The following is a 20,707-nucleotide window of genomic DNA, read 5'->3' on the forward strand; positions in this document are numbered from 1 at the left end:
TATAATGATGGTGCTGGCCACAATACAAAGTGAACCAGAAAATTGAGCTAAGTGTTAAGTAAAGCTAAACATTAAGGGCTAACTAGAGCCATTGGTGAACAGTCTTGGTAACATCATTATTATTGTGTTTATTGGTTTCTCCATTGTCTTTTATTACATATTTTTATAATCCCTTTTTCTTTATGGACTTTCTTACAATAATCCACACAGTGTTCTCAGCTAGCTCACATTTCAAGGAAGACTAAATTGCTTTCTATATTCTCCCTCAATTGGGAAATAATTACTGTGGAATAGGAGCCCGGCCAAGCACATGCCATTCTCTGTAGTGGCTGTAGTCAGAAGGCAAGTCCAAGTTCACATCTTCAAAAAGGAAAGAGTCATAATTGTGCTCATTGAAATGACATGAAAAGAACTCATATGGGTCTGTTTGTTCCATATCTAATGTTTCTAACATTTTCTTTAGCTCTTCGTTCATGATGAGCAACCACAGTATGCAAAGCAGAGGTAAGAACACGACCTAGGAATCATAAAACAGACGGGTAAGTCCTCTCACGACAATACTCCTGCTCTGTGACTTTGCTCTGTGACCCTCAGACGTGCTGAGCGGATGTGGATAAAGAGCAGTAGATTGTTTTCACTGACAGGTAGCATTCCATTGGGTAAATATCACAATTTTCATCCATAATTAACTAAGATCATTTAGGTGGTTTGCATTTCCTCTCTATGAGCATTATGATTTTATAAACAATATTGTGGGTGTCTTCCCACATACATAATATGTACATTTTCCCATGTACATACTCTAAGTTCTCTCTCTAAGCATAAAATGTGTAGGTCTTAGGATATGCCTTTCTTCGCTTGTACTTGATGGATTTTTCAAAGTAGGTGTATCCTGCAGTCTCACCAACCGCTTATGAGTCCCTGGTGTGCCCCATCCTCTCTAACAGTTGTTTTTGAGTTTTTGCCAATCCATTGGGTATAAAACAGATTTCTCTTTAGAGAATCTGAGAAATGGAGAAAATAACACTGACCTCACTTACTTATTGATTGTAAAGATAAAAATCAAAAGGATAACATTTCTGTGGCGAGATCTGAAGTAGCATCCTATATAATAAAAGCATAGTATGCAAATTGTCCCCTTGACCAGGAGTTCGTGTGGGAGTTCGATCAGGGGGCGGGGCCAGCCAGGGGAAGGGAGGGAGCCCCTGGCCAGCGGCAGTGGTGGTGACAGGCGACCAGGGTAAGGGAGGGAGGCCCCGGCCAGCAGCGGCTAGGGACCCTACCAGTGCACGAATTTCGTGTATTGGCCCTCTAGTATTTAATGATTACTGAGGGTGATGGGTTTTGACATTACTGTTATTTTGCCCAAACTAGATGTCATGTTGTCTTTTTTTTTCTTCTCCCTAAATGCCGGGGAGATGTGTGTTTAGGTGTAATCTTGCAGTCTCGCTCTCTGTTGAGCCATGAAAAAGAGCTTAGGGCTGGAGGAAGCAGAGATCATGCAATACCATGGGAAGGCTAAGCACTGTACTGACCATGGTCCTAATTCTGCCTCTCTCCCTACAGTAGGGTCGGCTTCAGCAAGTTGATGCTTGGAACTTCCCCCTCCCCCATCCATAAAATTCAAATAATAGTGTTAACTCACAGGGTTAATACACACACACACAGCCCTCTGCTAGACACATTTTAATATTTCTCTTTTTTCTGTATCCCCTTTCCTTCTCCAGGGATTCCCTACCCATTTGATTCCATCAGACCAAGAGTTTCCTTCCTAGCCTCCATCATGTCCTTCTCTCTCTTCTGCCCTCTGCCATCTGGGTCTTATATTGGAAAGCCAATCTGGAAACTCATTCCTCCTGATGTACACACGGCTCATAAGAGTTTCCCAAGAGAGGACTATTTTTTAAAGGCAGGTGGCTAAAGGGGGCAGTGATTTACCGCATGGGCTCAGCCCCTTGGAACCAAATGACAGTGGTGCTGGAGGACAAATGGCGGTGTAAGAAGATGATAAGGCTGGGTATCTGGGTGGAAGGTCCAGGGACTGAACAGGCCCAGAAAGGGCATTACTTATAAGTAATGTTGCAAGGATGGGGAAGCAGAATCATAGCTTAAAGAGGAATCCAGAGTCTTAAGTTGAAAGGCAAAATCTTGCACAAATAAAAAATAGAGAATGTTAAAGAATGGAACAGTGGTTAGTGGAGCGGGTGGCCTTCGCAGACATGAGTCCCGTCAAGCACCCCAGGGTTGAACATAGATCATTTGTACTGGGCTCTTGTAGCTTGTTCTCCATGCCTCTCACAGGAAACAAGGTTGTTTAAAGAAACAGCCTGGCATGAACAGGGGAAATGTTTTGGCCTCCAGCACCTTCAAACACTATTAATTCCTCTTTCCGTTAACAAATATCCGCCAAGCATATGATGGATACCCAACATTAGGCTGGGCCCTAAAAATACAAGAGAGAGACAGCCCGATCCTTTAACTAACCAGTGTTTAAGCAGCTGCCATGCCCCTCCATCAACTTACTGAGCCATGGTCGTTCTACTGGGTAAAAGTTCACCTCTGAATCACAGTGCTGGTAGAAATTAGGTGCACATAAAACAGCACGCAATCCTGGCTCTACCTCCACAGCTCATGGGTTTAATGTGGGTGCCTCAGGTGAGGGGGGCAGTCCTCTTCCTGCAGAATGGTGAAATCTACATCTGTATCCATGGAGACACTGTCATCTTTATTTCACAAGTGAGAAAAGATTGTAGAAATGTTCAGTTATTCTTGATAGCTCAGTTGCTATTTCATAAACAGCCTTGGCTCAAGTCTCTGGTACATGAATTCAAGCTAAGCTATTAGAAGCCCATGCAGATGAATCTCAGGACAAAAAAAATAATAATTTTGCTATTAGAAGAGGATCGATTGGTTTGGTTATATTCCAAAACAGTAACTCTCTGAGTTTGGGATTGTGGGTGACTTGCTTTCTTTTTGTTTTTAGTTTTTGTCCATTTTCTTTTTTTTCATATATTTTTATTGATTTCAGAGAGGAAGAGAGAGGGAGAGGGAGATAGAAACATCAATGATGAGAGAGAATCCCACAACCTGGGCCTGTAGGTCAATGCTCAACCACTGAGCCACGCTGGCTGGGCAACATTTTCTTTTTCTGTCTGCATTTTTTATTCTTTAAACTATGTGGCTTTTTTCTTCTAAGATGCTTTTAAATTGTATGTAAATTTGCTAATAAATATGTATATGGACACTCGGTTAAAATAAAATGCTTTTATTATAAGTTACAAAAGAAAGGTCTAGAGCTGTGTGCTCCCAATCACATTAACATTAGCAGTAGCATTTATTGAGTTACTAATATGGGTCAAGCACAGTGCTAAGAGTTTCATATACATAAGAATTTTGAAATATCAGTGTTTATTGATAACAGTATGAATTTGCAACCCATATCATTTTTATTCAAACTCCATTGATCGCCTGCACAGTGTCCTCCCCAATGTTCTTCCACTTACCCCGACTCAACCTCTTTATTTCTGTGACCCTCCATTCCCCAAGTGGAAGAGTCCTATGCCATGGGGGTATAAAACACAAATGCAGTGTTTTAAGTAAAGAAAATTTTTCAGAGATTAGTTATATGATTTTAGAACAAAACCAGTTAAACAGTTACAGTGGATTATAAGCTCCGAATTTTATTTATTCATTAAGCAAAGGCCCCACCAGGGCTTCAGGGGGAAATTGCATGGCCAAGTGGTTTTCTTGCTTGTTTTGTTTAACTCATGCTCTGAATAGACTACAAATGCATTTAGCTGCTTCCCAACGCTCTTCTTCAAGTAGGATTTTTTAAATATTCAAGCAAAGTGCTCAGAGTTGAAATATAATAAATCAGTTGCCACAATATAATGAAAAATTCATAATCACGGAAGACTATTGTGTACACTACACAACTGATAGGAAATGCTGATGATTGTTATTTTCTTCTCTCAAGTATGTTCTTATTGTTTCAATCCATGTTTCAATCCATGTGGCTAGTCCAGTAATAAGCCTCTGTGTCTTGCTTCACTACATCTTAAATACATTTTAAAGTGTTTTTTTAATGTTATCATAGCTCTTTTAGCTTTCTCTTGGTTAGGATTCGGCTTGCATATAATTCTCCATCCTCTCATTAGTGAGCTCTCTTGTGTCATTACATTTTAAATGTGAAATTAGCCCATAACTGGAATGTGTAACCCAATCTGCATTAAATTTTGTTTTCTGGGGATTTTTTTAACAATTTTTAAATGTTTTTCTATTACAGTTTACATTTAGTATTATTTTGTATATTGTCAGGTACACCGCATAAAGATTTGCACCTGATTTTTAAATTCTAAGTTTATACCTTTGATATTTTTTGTGATTATTAATATTTTAAATTTTGTTTTTATATTATTTTGTGCCTCCTATTTGCCCTCTTTTCACTGGCTTTTCATTTCTTTTCCTGCCAGATATTGGGTTCATCTCTTCCTTATGCCCCTCTCTCTTTCTTGGAAGTTATACTATTCTTCCATTTGTTTTAACAACTATCCTATATAATAAAAGCCTAATATGCTGAGTGTCTGGTCGTCCAGTCAGCCATTCAATCAATCAAAGTAATATGCGAATGATATGCCAAGGTCACTCAAACACTCTCTATGACATGCACTGACCACACCAGGGGCCAGACGCTCCGTCTGGTAGGTTAGTTTGCTGCTGGGGTCCGGCCAATTGGGACTGAGCAAGGTGGGCTGGATATGCCCTGGATCCCTCCCACGATCCCTCCCAGGCTGGCCAACCTCCCACGTCCCTCCCAGCCCCAATAGTGCACCAGTGGGGTCCCTTGGCCTGGCCTGGGACCTCTCGCAATCTGGGACCACTCAGGGGATGTCGCAGAGCCAGTTTCAGCCTGATGGCAGAATGACTGGTTGCTATGATGTGCACTGACCACCAGGGGGCAGACACTCAATGCAGGAGCTGCCCCGCAACCGTCAGTGTGCTCCCACAGGGGGAGCGCTGCTCAGGGGCAGTGGCGGGAGCCTCTCCCACCTCCACAGCAGTCGGACTTTCCCCAAGGGCTCCTGGACTGCAAGAGGATGCAGGCCAGGCTGAGGGACCCCCCCACACACACACACCCAAGTGCATGAATTTCGTGCACCGGGCCTCTAGTATATATATAAAAGCCTAAGTGACCATTATGATGAAATGACTGGAATGACCGGAAAACCAGTCACTATGATGCACAATCCTTGCAGCCATAAACTAGAACAGCCGATGTCTCAGATGTACTCTTTGTTCTTAATAATCCCAGAGAGAATTCAGATGCATAACACAGGAGCTGCCCCCTGGTGGTCAGTGTGCTCCCACAGAGGGAGCGCAGCTCAGCCAGAAGCTGGGCTCACAGCTGGTGAGCACAGCTGCCGCGGCATCAGGAGCCTCTCCCCATTCCATGGCAGTGCTACCAAGCAGTGGCAGGTGCAGTGGGCCAGGATGAGCACGAGTGGTGCAGCACCCCACCCAGGCTCAGGCTCAGGCTCCTCCCTGGCTGCCTGCAGCTTGGTGCACTGCTACACCCTGGCCTGCGGGGGTCTGGGCCTAAACCAGCAGTTGGACATCCCCCGAGGGCCCCAGATTGCGAGAGGATGCAGGCCAGGCTGAGGGACCCCCCCCCCCCCATGCACGAATCTGTGCACCGGGCCTCTAGTTTTAAATAAAAGCATGACTGGATTTTAAAACTCTAAAGTTTACATCCTCTTTCCAAATAATACAGAAAAATTTTTAAATAAAATGTTAAAAGGAGAAATTATTCTTTAGCATTATTCCTTTTTTCAAGGCCTTAAACTGTGGGTAAAATTAATGTACTGTGATGAATGTAATTTAAACTTTAAGTGGTCAAACAGTCCCTTACAACAAACATTTTAATGCACACAATTCCCTGTAACAAACATTCTTAGGCTCAATGTAAAAAGCCACAATCCTTGCAGCCATAAACTAGAACAGGCGATGTCTCAGGCGTACTCTTTGTTCTTAATAATCCCAGAGAGAATTCAGCTCTTTGATGAGCAGAAGCAGACTAAACGCACATGAAACCTAACTTTTGGTAACTGGCATATAAATATTCCCTAATGTTTGAGTTAGTATTTTGCCTCAAAACTTTGCTGTGTCAAAAGTATCCTATTCTTAAATGGTGATGGAAGGAGACTTAACTTGGGATGGTGAACACACAATTCAATATACAGATGATGTATTATGAATTGTACACCTGAAACCTATATAATTTTATTAACCAGTCATCCCAATAAATTCAATTAAAATTTTAAAAGCCATATATGACAAACTCACAGCCCACATCACACTCAATGGGCAAAAACTAAAACCATTTCCCCTAAGAACAGGAACAAGACAGGGATGCCCACTCTCACCACTCCTGTTCAACATAGTGCTGGAAGTACTAGCCATTGCAATCAGACAAGAAGAAGAAATAAAAGGCATCCAAATTGGAAAAGAAGTAAAACTGTCCTTATTTGCAGATGACATGATATTGTACATAGAAAACCCTAAAGACTCTATCAAAAAATTATTAGACTTAATAAATGAATTTGGCAATGTAGCAGGATACAAAATTAATGCCAAGAAATCTATGGCATTTCTATACACCAATAATGAACTTACAGAAAGAGAGACTAAAAAAGCAATCCCATTTACCATCGCACCAAAAAAATGAAGATACCTAGGAATAAACTTAACTAAGGAGGTAAAAGACCTATACACGGAAAACTACAGAACACTGAAAAAAGAGATAGAGGAAGACATGAACAGATGGAAGAACATACCATGTTCATGGATTGATAGAATCAACATCATCAAAATGTCCATACTACCCAAAGCAATCTATAAATTCAATGCACTTCCCATTAAAATACCAACAACATATTTCACAGACCTAGAACGAACTTTCCAAAAATTCATCTGGAATAAAAAAAGACCCCGAATAGCTACAGCAATCCTGAGAAAGAAGAACAAAGTAGGTGGGATCTCAATACCCGATATCAAGCTGTATTACAAAGCCACTGTTCTCAAAACTGCCTGGTATTGGCACAAGAACAGACAGATAGATTAATGGAATAGAATAGAGAACCCAGAAATCGACCCAAATCACTATGCTCAATTAATATTTGACAAAGGAGGTATGAACATACAATGGAGTCAAGACAGTCTCTTCAATAAGTGGTGTTGGGAAAATTGGACAGATACATGCAAAAAAATGAAACTAGACCACCAACTTACACCATACACAAAAGTAAACTCAAAATGGATCAAGGACTTAAACATACGATGGTAAACCATAAAAATACTAGAGGAATCCATAGGCAGAAAAATCTCTGACATATGCCAAAGCAATTTCTTCACTGATACTGCTCCTAGGGCAATGGAAACTAAAGAGAAAATAAACAAATGGGACTACATCAAAATAAAAAGCTTTTGCACAGCAAAGGAGACCATCAATAAAACAACAAAAAAGCCCACTGCTGGGAGAACATATTTCTTGCCAATGATATCAACGATAAGGGTTTAATCTCCAACATTTACAGGGAACTCATGCAGCTTAACAAAAAGAAGATAAACAACCCAATCAAAAAATGGGCAACTGATCTAAATAGACACTTTTCGAAAGAAGACAGAAGGAAGGCCAAGAGACATATGAAAACCTGCTCAAAGTCACTAATCATCAGAGAGATGCAAATCAAAACAACAATGCGGTACCATCTCACACCTGTCAGAATGGCTATTATCAACAAGTCAACAAATGACAAGTGCTGGTGAGGATGTGGAGAAAAAGGAACCCTCATGCACTGCTGGTGGGAATGCAGACTGGTGCAGCCACTGTGGAAAACAGTATGGAGTTTCCTCAAAAAACTAAAAATATAACTCCCATTTGACCCAGTGATCCCACTTCTAGGAATATATCCCAAGAAACTAGAAACACAAATCAGAAAGGATATATGCACCCTTATGTTCATAGCAGCACAATTCACCATAGCTAAGATTTGGAAACAGCCTAAGTGCCCATCAACAGATGAGTGGATTAAAAAACTGTGGTACATCTACACAATGGAATACTACTCTGCAGTAAAAAAGGAGTTCTTACCATTTGCAACAGCATGGACGGAGATGGAGAGTATTATGTTAAGTGAAATAAGCCAGGCAGAGAAAGATAAATATCACATGATCTCACTCATTTGTGGAATATAATGAACAACATAAACTGATGAACAAAAATAGATCCAAAGACAGAGAAACATCAATAAGAACGTCAAACCTCAGGGAAGGTAGGGGACAGTGGGGGTAATGAGGAGAGATCAACCAAAGGACTTATATGCATGCATGTAAGCCTAATCAATGGACACAGACAACAGGGGGATGAGGGCATGAGTGGGAGGTGGGGGGAAATGGGGGAATAAGGACACATATGTAATACCTTAATCAATAAAGAAATAAAAAAATAATAATAAAATAAAATTTTAATTTAAAAAAGTATTCTATTCTTTCAAAATTCTTGTCAAACTACTAACCAAGACTGTAGCTTTGGTTATATTTTCTAGGCTGGGTTAAGACTATATTAGCTTATAACTCTGCCTTCATACTAATTACTGCTCTTCCATTTTATTTGCTACTAGAGGCCCAGTGCACAGATTCGTGCACCAGTGGGGTCCCTCAGCCTAGCCTGCACCCTCTCACAATCCAGGATCCCTCCGGGAATCTTGGATAGCCAGTTTCGGCCCTATCCCCACAGGCCCGATTCAGACAGAAGGGAGCCCGATCCTATGTGTTAACCGTCTGTCCCCTGGTGGTCAGTGTGCGTCATAGTGACCAGTTGACCAGTGGTTCAGTTGCTTAGGCTTTTATATATATAGATTATTGTCCACTATTTTATTTCCATATTGTTTTTCTACTCTCAAGGCTTTATGAATTTTTTACAGTTATTTCTTGCTTGAAATTACTAAATTATTTACAAATCCTGTATTTACTATTCCTCATAACACCTCACTCCTTCCTTATAGCCTTAATTTCCTCAAATTCATATTTTTATTATTATTTACTGAAATGAAATGATAAGCTGTGAAAATATGTTATTTTCATCCAAGAATATAGGGAAAATACCACATCAAAACTTGATAAGTGCCCTGGCTGGGTGGCTCAGTTGGTTGGAGCATTGTCCCACACACTAAAAGGTGGTGGATTTAGTTCTTAGTCAGGGCACATACCCAAGTTGTGGGTTCAATCTCCTGGTCAGGGTGAGTATGGGAGGCAACCGATCGATGTTTCTCTCTCCCTCTAAAAATCAATAAAATTAAAAAGAAAACTTGACAAGTGGTAGTATCTTAAAGCTAAGATACCAGTTGAAAGCAAAACCCTTTCAAGGAATTTTTTTAAATACTTTAAAATTGATTGTTCTGTCTTCTTTTTTAAAAAAATATTTACCCGGACATGATTTTATAGCTTTATACATTAGTCACTTGGAAAATAATGATTCATAGGCCTGAGCAGATCTTTTCAATGTTAGCCTACTTCATTATGAAATAGTTTAAAATCACTACCTACTACCACCAATCTCAAGAGAAAAGTCTTTTGAGATGCTGTTATGTCAAGATAGCAGCTGCAAGTTTTTCCAAATTCCAATCTGCATCTCAAAACTCTAAATTTATAGTTGGCAGCAAATACTGCCATTGTTTTCCATGAATTAACTGGCTCACCTTGTTCATTTCTAGTAAAATATCTGCCAAATGCCCGAGTCTGAATAACCACAGTTTGTTATTCTTTCTTTCAGGTTAAAAAACTAAGTAAAAGTGAGATTCCATTAAGAAAAAATGTCATTCTTCAAGTTTAAAAAAAAATAGTGTTGCCTGAGTTGAGAATAAGCTTGGCTTGTTTAAGAAACTGAACAAAGTTCATTATGGCCAGAAAAGAACAGATGATGGGGGATGGATGGGTGGGTAGATGGATGGGGGAATGGATGGACGGATGGTGTACAGGTGGATGGAAGGAAGGAAGGAAGGAACAATGGATGGGGAAATGAAGGAAGGGATGGGGGATGGAGAAATCAGAAGAGAAAGATTATTGAGTGTCTCACTGACAGATATCAAACATTTGGGTTTTCTTCCATGTGTAACGGAAACCATGGAAGGATTTTTACCAGGGGGAGTAGCAAAGTCAGAATCACATTTTCTAAAGATTACTCTGACTGCCTTAGAGAGGAAGGGACAAAAGCTGAAGCCAAAGAATCCAGGGAAGAGTGCCATCTAGAGTGAGGCCACGGTGGTGTAGACTAAGATTGCCCCAGAGTGAGATGATGGTGGTGTAGACCAAGGTTTCCCCAGAGTGAGATGATGGTGGTGTAGACCAAGGTTTCCCCAGAGTGAGATGATGGTGGTGTAGACCAAGGTTGCCCCAGAGGGAGATGACGGTGGTGTAGACCAAGGTTGCCCCAGAGGGAGATGACGGTGGTGTAGACCAAGGTTTCCCCAGAGTGAGATGATGGTGGTGTAGACCAAGGTTTCCCCAGAGGGAGATGATGGTGATGTAGACCAAGGTTTCCCCAGAGTGAGATGATGGTGGTGTAGACCAAGGTTTCCCCAGAGTGAGATGATGGTGGTGTAGACCAAGGTTTCCCCAGAGTGAGATGATGGTGGTGTAGACCAAGGTTTCCCCAGAGTGAGATGATGGTGGTGTAGACCAAGGTTGCCCCAGAGTGAAATGATGGTGGTGCAGACCAAGGTTGCCCCAGACACAGAGAGGAGTGGCAGGCTCCATCCAGCTCCTTGTTGGAGGGAGGCAACCTGACACTAACAAAATCACACTTAAATGTGCATTTACTTTTCCCAGATCGTAAAGAAAGCATGCAGTCCCATCCTCCTCAGAGATGTCAGGCTCCAGCCAGCTGCGGCCCTCGGGAAGATGCTCTTCACTATAAAAACATGAGCTGGAGGGAACCTTTCCCCACAAGGTCTGATGAAGAGGTAGATGCCTCTCTGCATTATCTCTCTAGATAAACTTGGCATCTGAATAGAGCTCTACTGAACGTTGCCTCAGAGGGGTATCACAATGGACTTTAACTTTTTTTCAATATTATTGGGTTCTAACATTCTAAAGAGTTTTGCTGTATAACATTTTATATTGCTCTTCCACCAGGTTCTTTAATTTCTATACAGTCGTGCTCCCTATTCACAGGGGATGTGTTTCAAGCCCCCTGGTGGATGCCTGAAGCCACAGACAGTACTGAACCCTGTACTTACTATGTTGTTTCCCACACATACATACGGACATACTATGGTGAAGCTTAACTACAAATTAGGTAGTCAAGGATTAACAACAACTAATAATAAAATAGAACAATTATAACAATATACTGCAATAAAAAGTAAAGGACTTTATTCCAAAGGACACTTGCAATAAGAGATGAGTTTGATCCCAGTCTTGATGGAAGAGAATGACAGACCAAGTAGGAGGAGAGGTGAGGAGTAGGAGGGGATTCCAGGCAGGAGGGCCAGCTCATGCCAAGTCCTGAAGCCATGTGTCCACAGAATGGCAAGCACATCTGGCTGGCCAAACCCCTGTGCCAGGCCTGGGATGGCAGGAAGCAAGGGCACGGAGTTAGGGGGGAGCTGGCTCACACATGCCCATCATTGGGTAGATCCATCTGTGGGAGGACCAGAGACTCAGACTGAGTGACCAAGTACTTGCCAACCAGGTCACAGGCGTTGACTTCCTGAGGACTTCCCCTATCTGGCATGCCCACCTGTCAGGGTTGCTGCAGGGATGGATTGGGACAATGGATGAGGAGGGGTCTTCGATGTGCTGGATTCACGCAGGGGCTTGTTTAATATTAGATCCTTGAGAACTGCAGGTCCATGAAGCATCTCTCTGACTGCCCTGTCTTCTCTCTGTCATGCTGGATTTTATAATCCAAAGAAATCAGTTGGTATAAATAAGGGAACACAGCACAGGGTAAAAACCAGGCAGAATAAGGTTCAAATTGCAGATCTAATGCATGTGGCTACAGGCAAGTGGCCTAAAGATGCTCCCTTCTATACCTGTCCTGCCCTCCCCTCCCATGATGCCTAGGACAGCTAAGACTCCACAAACATTAACCATCCCATCTCAGTAAGCTCCAGCAGGTAGAGAGCATGAGGGTTTAGTACCCATTCTGAGCCTGGTGCACAGGGCCTTTCATGTAGACGGAGTAGAATTTCAGGTTACTCCGTCACACCAATTTCACAATTCCTAAGCTGCAGTTACTTCTTCTGCATCCAGATTCAGGGACATAACTCTTGTGCCACATCTCTACTGTCAATCAAACTGTGATTTGGCACTGGGGGAACAAAAGAACATGTTCATTAATTAACGATTAGGGCTTCCCCTTAACCCTAAGATGGTCATCATTTCACCTGTTCTGCAGGCGGCCCAGCACAGCGAATGGTACGTTGGAGAGTACAGTCGCCAGGAGGTGGAAGAGGCCTTGATGAAGGAGAACAAGGTAAGGCCTCGACAGGCCCATCAGCTTACGGTTTTCTGCCCACAGGTCAGGGGACATAGCAAGCAGTGGACTTCGATGGAGTGGTTCTTGCCTCACCTTGCATTTCTCAGCGCTGGCAGTTACCACAAACTTAGTAAACTAAGACTAATTTATTCTCTTACAGTTTTGGAGTTCCAATTCCTACATGGGTCTCCCTGGACTAAAATTAAGGTGTAGGGCTGTGCTCCTTCTGGAGGTTCCTTCTGGAGTCCGTTTCCTTGCCTTTTCCAGATTCCAGGGGCTGCCAGCCATCCTTGACTTGTGCCCCCCACCCCCTGTCTGACTCTTACACCCCTGCTTCCCTCCTACAAGGATTCTTCTGATTATATTGAAGCCCCCCAGATAATCCAGGATAATTTCCCATCTCAAGACCCTTCATCACATCTGCAAATCCCTTTTTCCATGTAAAGGGGACATATTCACAGGTCCTGGAAGTTAGGACATGGACATCTTGTATGTAGGGGCATTATTCTGTTTTCCATAGCACCTTACTGTAAATTTATCTTACTTAATTTTATAATATCAATACCGAGAGAGCTAGGTTTTATTAAAATTCATTGGGGTCCTATCACTAATGAACTCACCCACTAATGAACACATTCATTTTTTTGAAATATTATTGATTGATTGATTGATTGATTGGTTTGAGAGAGAGAGTGAAGAAGGATTCATTGTGACAAACTCATTGTACAGTTTAAGATAATAAACCCAGAAATTGGTCACACATCTTGGCCCCCTCTTCCTTTCTGATCTTTGGCCATGTTCTGTGCTTGAGTCTTAAGGTTTCAATTACAGCCAAACGTTTTAGGCAAAAGAAATTCCAGAAAATTTCTCAATGCCATTCGATGTTCTCGGAGGCTGGAATATTTAAAGAGCAATTTTTCCATTGATGAATTAGGATGATTTAGAAGATTCACTTAAGCTATTGCATCCTAATTTCCTTACCTGTAAAATGGGGATAAAACACCTCCTCAAGTTTTAAGTAAAGATCAAATAAAATAATGTGTGTAGAATGCTTGATATCTTGAGGGAAATTCTCAACAAACCTCAGCTGTCAGCATCATTAGAATGTCACCATAGTTTTATTTATAAATTTAACATTTTTAAGTATTATTCTAGAGCAGCAATTTTTAACCAGTATGCCACAAGAATTTTTAAAACATGCAATACCTGACTATTTAGTCAGGGGCCCTGACCTCTTTTCCCTTAGTCAAATTTTAAAAATGACAACAGTCAGCAGAACAACCGCTGTCTGGTGTGAACGAATACCTTTTTTTGTCAGATCAGCCAAAATATATTTATTTTGTGTGCCGCAGAATTGTAGCAATTAGTTTATGTGTGCTATGAGATGAAAATCGCTGTTATATCATAAGCATTATATAAATCTATATATTGTAAATATTAATTACATGTAACATATGCTATAATCACATGTAAATATACAGATATTAGTCAAGAGAGAGATAAATACATATAACAACTATTATAAATATAAATCATACATAATACCTCATTGTATGGGTCATTTATAATCAACTATGAAATCACAGTCAGATTTCTCATCAGGTAAGTGACGCCCTGTGACCACAGGACTGAGCCGTGCAGGCAGGTGTGATCACCTCCAGAAGGCCTGCTCCATTCCTCAGCTTCTCCGCCGGGCCCTTCACCCTGAGCCTTTCCCTGTCCTGTCCTGTCCTCCCCTCTACACCTGTCCTGTCCTCCCCTCCCATGATGACTAGGACAGCATAGACTCCACAAGCATTAACCATCCCATCTCAGGGAGAGCCTGAGGGAGAGCCTGATGATTTCTGACCCACGTCAGGTGCCCTTCTCAGCCCTCAGACCATCCCACCCCGTGACCCTCGCTGGCTGCAGCCTTGGCTTTTGTAACAAGCCTCCGGGCTTCCTTCTCTCTCTGGGACATTGTCTTCGAGGCCTTTCCTGCCCCCTCCTGCCTGCCCTGCTCTTGCCTTCCCCTCATGCCCAGCTATATTTTCTCGCCCATCCTACGGCCTCTACACTCACTCTGACCTCAGTGACCTTGAAGCTCCACATCTCTTTTGGGGACCCTAGCCCTCTGTTGACATCTCCCCACGCAGAGGCCCGCTTATCATGCTGAGCGCCTCTGCTGCTCTCCACGCATCGGGCAGAACAGGAAATACGTGGACCCTGGCCGGTGAAGGGGGTACACGGGAAGGGGAGAGGAGGAGAGCGATGCCTCGCAGCTCAGAGCCAGGCGGGGCCTTTGGGAGATGGTGGCTGCCTGGAGCCAGGACGGGGCGGGAGGCTGCAGGAGTGACAGCAGATAAGCCACAGGCAGGTGCTGAGGAGGTGGGGGTGCTGGACGATCTGGAAGAAGGGGTGTCATCTGACTGGTTGACTTCTCAGAAAATAACAAGAAGCCTAATACATCCTGTCACCCCATAACCACCAAGTTCAACTGAGTAAAGAGCTAGTTTACCCAAAACTAAAGCCGTCGGGGAACCTGGAGCCCAGGCATCGCCGTTTCCAGGTGGCGAGGGTGGACGCGAGCAGCCTGGGGGGTAATCACTCTTCCCCTCTTTCAGGACGGCACGTTCCTGGTCCGAGACTGCTCAGCGAAGTCCTGCACAGAACCCTACGTGTTGGTGGTGTTTCATGGCAACAGAGTCTACAACGTGAAAATCCGCTTCCTGGAGAGAAATCGGCAGTTTGCTCTGGGGACGGGACTCCGAGGAGACGAAGTGGGTATAACTTAGTGGCTCCCCTTTTCTGTACTAAAGACAAATGAGGGGAGAACGTGCAGGGTGCTGGCCAAGGCCCCTCCATGTCCCCTGCCTGCAGGACGGGAGGAAAGAGCGCCGCCCTGGCGGTGGAGAGTGTAATTAACCCTTCCAGCCCCTTCCGCGAGCATCCGCGCACACGGCTCACACTCACCCTCCGCCCTGCATTGCCCACTAAAGGAAACTCATTCTGCCAGACGTCTCAATTCTGCCTCCAGAGCCCTCCACTGAGGTCACATTAATGCCTCCTTAATGCCAGAGGCCTTCCCTGCCCCAGCACTGAACTCCCCTACCGGCTTTTCAGACAAGGTCTGTTAGCAATAGGAATGGGGAGGTGTGCGTCCCCAAACTGAAGGTGGGCGTCCTCACAGCATCCAGTGCTGGGTCTCAGGGCAGACGGGCTGGCAGGCGGGCTGGCAGGCGGCCGGGTGAAGGGATGGATCGGTGACAGCATCCATGCATAACTGTGTCAGTGAAACACAGGGAAAGGGAAAAGGAGATGGGTTTTCACTGAATATGGTCGCCATAGGCCTGGTCTGTCTGCATGATCTCATTTTAGTTTTCAAAGATTCTTTGACTTCTACCTTCGATGGAGGGAGACTGGAGCTCAGAAAATTAAGCGAATGCTAGAGACATCGAGGTAGTAAGGGGCTAGGAGGGGCTGCTCTTTCAACTCTTCTTGGGAAGATGGGAGGGAGGGAGGGAGGGAGGGAGGAAGGAAAGGAAGGAGGGAGGGAGGGAGAGGCCTCAGGAGAAACCAGCCCCACCCACCTGGACCTGGGCCTTCCAGCCTCCAGACTGTGAGAACACAAATTTCTGTTGCATAAGTCCCCCACCTCCCCGACCTGTAGTAGGTGGTTATGGAGGCCCGAGCAAACCAACAGAGTAATAAACCAGAACTTCCACCAAATATCGATTGTCCTTCAATAGAGAGCGAAAGAAGGCATGTTGCCAGGGCTGCCAAAATGCCCCAGGTGGGCCCCCCTCCCTCCCCCCCGCCCCGTGGGAAAGCCTTTCCGCAGCTGCCTGGCTTGTCCCGCTTGAGCCCAGGGTCTGCCCCGAGCCAGGCCTCCCCGGGGTCTGCTCACCCGCCTTTGCTGCAGCCCGGGAAGGCCTGGCATGAATGAGAGCCCAGATGAGCAAGTAGATGAATGCGTAACTCTGCCAGCTATGGCCCGATTAAGGTGCCCTGCGTCAGAACTGAAGGAGCCCATTTCTCCTTTGGGCTGAGGGTCAGTGAGTTCATGAATGGAAACCACGGAGAACACTCAGGGAGCATATCGAGCCACAGTAAACGTTAGCTGTTCTGTTTTCATCACGATGACGGAGTCATTTCGGTAACTAGGACATAGTTCCCCTGAACTAGATCCCGTGGTTATTGGACTTTCCAGCTCGGTATCCCTCTGTCCTTCCAGCACCTACTTTCAGCTCCTAAAATTTCTCATATAAAAAAAATTAATGATTTTTAAATGCTTGGAATTAAGGATTCCTCTTTTGTAAAACATATTTTCACTGATTTCAGAGAGGAAGGGAGAGGGAGAGAGAGATAGAAACATCAATGATGAGAGAGAATCATGGATCGGCTGCCTCCTACACACCCCACACTAGGGATCGAGCCCGCAACCCCGGCCTGTGCCCAGACCAGTAATCGAACAGTGACCTCCTGGTTCATAAGTCAAACCTCAACCACTGAGCCACACCAGCCAGGCCTTCCTTAGATAATATGGAAAGTGGAATCGTGCGCCCTACTGTGCCGCAGAGCCCCCTGCAACAGGCTTATTTGCTCTTTCATGTGGTCCTCAGGTTTTATTTGCTCTCTCATGTGGTCCTCAGAAAACTCTAGAAAGGCCCACCATTGAACCCCTTTACCAGTGGGAAGCTGAGGCCTGAGAAGGTTACAGCTTTCCCCACCCCACCCCCCACCACCACCAACCACAGCCTGATCTGCTAATAAGAGAGGAAATGGGTACACTGGGATGTCCATGTAACATCCTCGGCCCTCCATCAGACAGACAGACAGCCGCTCCTGCCGCCTCCACAGGTACCCGTCCCCATCTCAGGTACCCGTCCCCATCTCAGGTGAGAGGTCAGCCTCCAGGTGAGCTACTCCACTCGAATCGGCAAGGACCCCTGGCACCTTCAATGCCCATTTGAAGGAGACCCTTTCACGTGACTAAGGAATTTTCTCACGCATCTTCCAACAAGACTTTCCTTTCCATGTGTTTCCATGACACTTCTTTACTTTGGCTATGCACAGGCATTCTTCGGTGAAGTTAACAGTTAGCAACCGATTGATCGATTTAAATCTCACAGCAACTGTGAGGCAGGTGCTGCCGTGTGGATTATTAAAACATGCCTCCATTTAACAGATGGTGAGAGTGAGGCACAGAGGTGTGAAGTAACTGGCCCACGGTCACAGCTAGTCACGGCAAAGCTGGGATCCAAATGCCGACTTCCTCACGCAGTCTCAGACCACATCATGGCAAGCGCACACAAACCCCAGGCCACTGGGAAACAGCCCAGAACACGGGTGGGAGAATAGGTCACACTGACGTGGGCTTACAGGTGCCACCGTGCTGGTGAGAAAGTACCTCACAGGTGCTTCTTCCTGCCTCTCCTCTGAGCCAGGCCCTGGGCTAAGAACCAGACAGGCCCAGCTTGCACCTGTCACCTGTCACCTGTCACAGTGGGGGGCCCTTCCCTTGCTGAGGAAGAATCGCCCATTTTTTAAAATATATTTTTATTGATTTCAAAGAGGAAGGAAGAGGGAGAGATAGTAACATCAATAATGAGAGAATCATTGATCGGCTGCCTCCTGCACGTCCCACACTGGAGATCGAGCCCGCAACCCGGGCATGTGCCTTGACCGGGACTCGAACCCTGACCTCCTGGTTCATAGGTTGATGCTCAACCCCTGAGCCAGGCCAGCCAGGTGAATCACTCATTCCTAAAAAGAGATCAAAGAATCTGATGGAGGCCAGGGGGAGGGGGCGGCTCTGCTAAATAGGAGCCAGCTCCCAGCTAGTCCCGTGGAGCTGAGTGAAGAGACAGCATCTTCGTCTGACCGCAGGGACAATGGAGTGAGACCCGGGTTTCAGAGACCGCTCTGAGTCTGTGTGGCTTTGTGGCTGTCTTGCGCACTTTAGACGTCAGCACACCTACAAGGCAGCAGCACCTGTCTCCAGGGGTGACAGTGAGTGAAAGATGAGATGATGTACATAGAGCGCCGGACACACAGAGGCAGGTGCGGAAGGGGTATCAGATTCCATCGTAACTGAGCCCTGGGGGCCCTTTCGTTAGATCTGTGCACCGGGCACAGGTGAGGACCGGGGCCCTGAGAGTTGCCACTGCCCGGACACGGCCCCCGGGGAAGGGACCGCATGGTGACACCTCGCACAAGCGCAGAAGACGAGCAACTCACATATGCCTGCAAGGAATAAGTCTGGGAAGGTCCATTTTGCCCACAGAAGGCATTTGGGTCATTCTGCGAGCCACGTGGCTAGCAACTGGCTCCAGATTCAGGGAGCATCCAGTGCCCTCCTTCCTGTGGCTGCTCTGACAAAGGACCACAACCTCGGTGGCTTACAACAACAGACGCGTATTCTCTCACAGTCCTGGAGGCCGTCAACGGAGGTCCCAGTGTGGGCAGGGCCCACCCCTCTGGAGGTTCTGGAGGACCCCTCCTGCCTCCTCTGGCTGCCAGCGCCTGTCAGGCTTCCTGGACTGTGGCCCCTCACTCTAACCCCTGCCTCATGTGGCCCCTCACTCTCCAGGGGTGGGCAAACTTTTTGACTCGAGGGCCACAATGGGTTCTTAAACTGGACCGGAGGGCCGGAACAAAAGCATAGATGGAGTGTTTGTGTGAACTTAAATTCAAAGTAAAGGAGCGGAGGGGAGAGCAAGAGAACCCTCCGCTCTTTCAGCTCCGCGGGCCGGATAGAACAGCCGAATGGGCCGGATCCGGCCCGCGGGCCGTAGTTTGCCCACGGCTACTCTAACCCCTGGTCACACTGCCTCCTCCTCCTCGGAATGGCTCTCCCTCCCTTCTGTCTCACAATGGTACGTGATTACTTTTAGTGGGGACCTAGGAGAGATACGCTCCTTTCCCCGAGATCCTCAACATAATCCTGACTTTTGCCATGTAAAGCGATAGTCGCTCTTTGATATATAAGATTTCAGGGGTTAGGACATGGCACCTTTTGGGGACCACCAGTCAGCCCACTATATCCATTTGCTCAGTTACTGAGCCAGTTCAGTCCTCAGGCCTCACCTTGGCCTGCAAAGGTGTATGATCCATGGCTGAAAATTATGATTGCTGTTCACTTGATAAATTCAACATTGAAGACTAGGAAACAAGTAACCCATGGGTTTCTCACTTCCCCTGTCTGCTTCTCGCCTCTCTCTCTCTCTCTCTCTCCCTCTCTCTCTCTCTCTCTCTCTCTCTCTCTTTGCTTCCCTCTCTTTTCCTCTCTTCTGCTTTCACTCCCATGTGTGTGCCCAAACAGACTGGCGTACCCTCCAGCAGTGAAATATAGCCTACAGTGAACTCATAGGGCAAACATAAAAGGCTTAAACAAACGTTAAGATCCAATATTAGGATGGCTTTTGCTGTCCTCCTGACAAAACATCATTTCATATCAAAACAAGAACTTAATTATAATTTTTAAAAGTCTCTTTAGGGTAATATATCAGCTGCAGGCTTATCACTAGATGTCAATAAGGAGAATCAACAGTCTGATTTATGGCCCCTGCCTTGCCCGCTTCCTACTACGTGTTTCATATAAAATGTCATCCGTGTGGATTATTAAAACAATTAGTGTTGAATCCATTATTCCGGGACCCTTCTAAGCAAACAGGAGTGAGAACATGAAACAAGCATCTTCCCTCTGAAGATTCCTACCGGGAAAGACCATTTCCGTCATGCCATGTGCGTGAATCAATGTTGTGCAAGAGTTCTATGTGAAAAGTTGTTCTCAAAAACCACTTTTTGTTTTGTCAAGCATGAAGAAAGAGAGAGGAAACTGTCTGAAAATGAAACAGGAAAACTGTTCTTCCTTAAGGCTCACAGGGACAGTCTGTACATGTCTCGGGGGATTTTGTTGCTCCTTCCTCACGTTCTTGACAACCTTGGACGCAGGAGCTCACAGTGACGACTGATGTGTGTTGCACCCTCATTATACACTGAGGTCTCTTCTAAAGGCTGTATAGTTAGTAAGTCAGCTAATCCTCGCCATGGCCCTCAGAGGCAGGTCCTAACATCACCATCGCTGTTCATAGAGAAACTGAGGCAGAGCCTGTAAGAAACTTGCCCAGGGACACACAGCTGGTGGGTGGGAGAGCCCTGCGTGGAGCGCAGGCATTCGGGCGCCAC

At 45.2% G+C, this 20,707-nt stretch overlaps 1 protein-coding gene across 1 annotated transcript in view; it reads left to right on the top strand.

Moving 5' to 3' along the window:
• Positions 1-20,707, top strand: part of CLNK (cytokine dependent hematopoietic cell linker) — a gene marked incomplete at its 5' end in the record, with an annotated part of 90,490 nt that overhangs the window by 66,785 nt on the left and 2,998 nt on the right. Inside the window, 4 exons of the mRNA XM_080656097.1 lie at positions 464-504; positions 10,885-11,018; positions 12,458-12,535; positions 15,142-15,297. Of these exons, the coding sequence (XP_080512223.1) occupies positions 464-504; positions 10,885-11,018; positions 12,458-12,535; positions 15,142-15,297 (409 nt within the window). The remainder of the gene's footprint in view (positions 1-463; positions 505-10,884; positions 11,019-12,457; positions 12,536-15,141; positions 15,298-20,707) is intronic.

This window comes from Plecotus auritus (assembly GCF_963455305.1).
Source record: "Plecotus auritus genome assembly, chromosome: 1".
Classification (NCBI taxonomy): Eukaryota; Metazoa; Chordata; class Mammalia; order Chiroptera; family Vespertilionidae; genus Plecotus; species Plecotus auritus.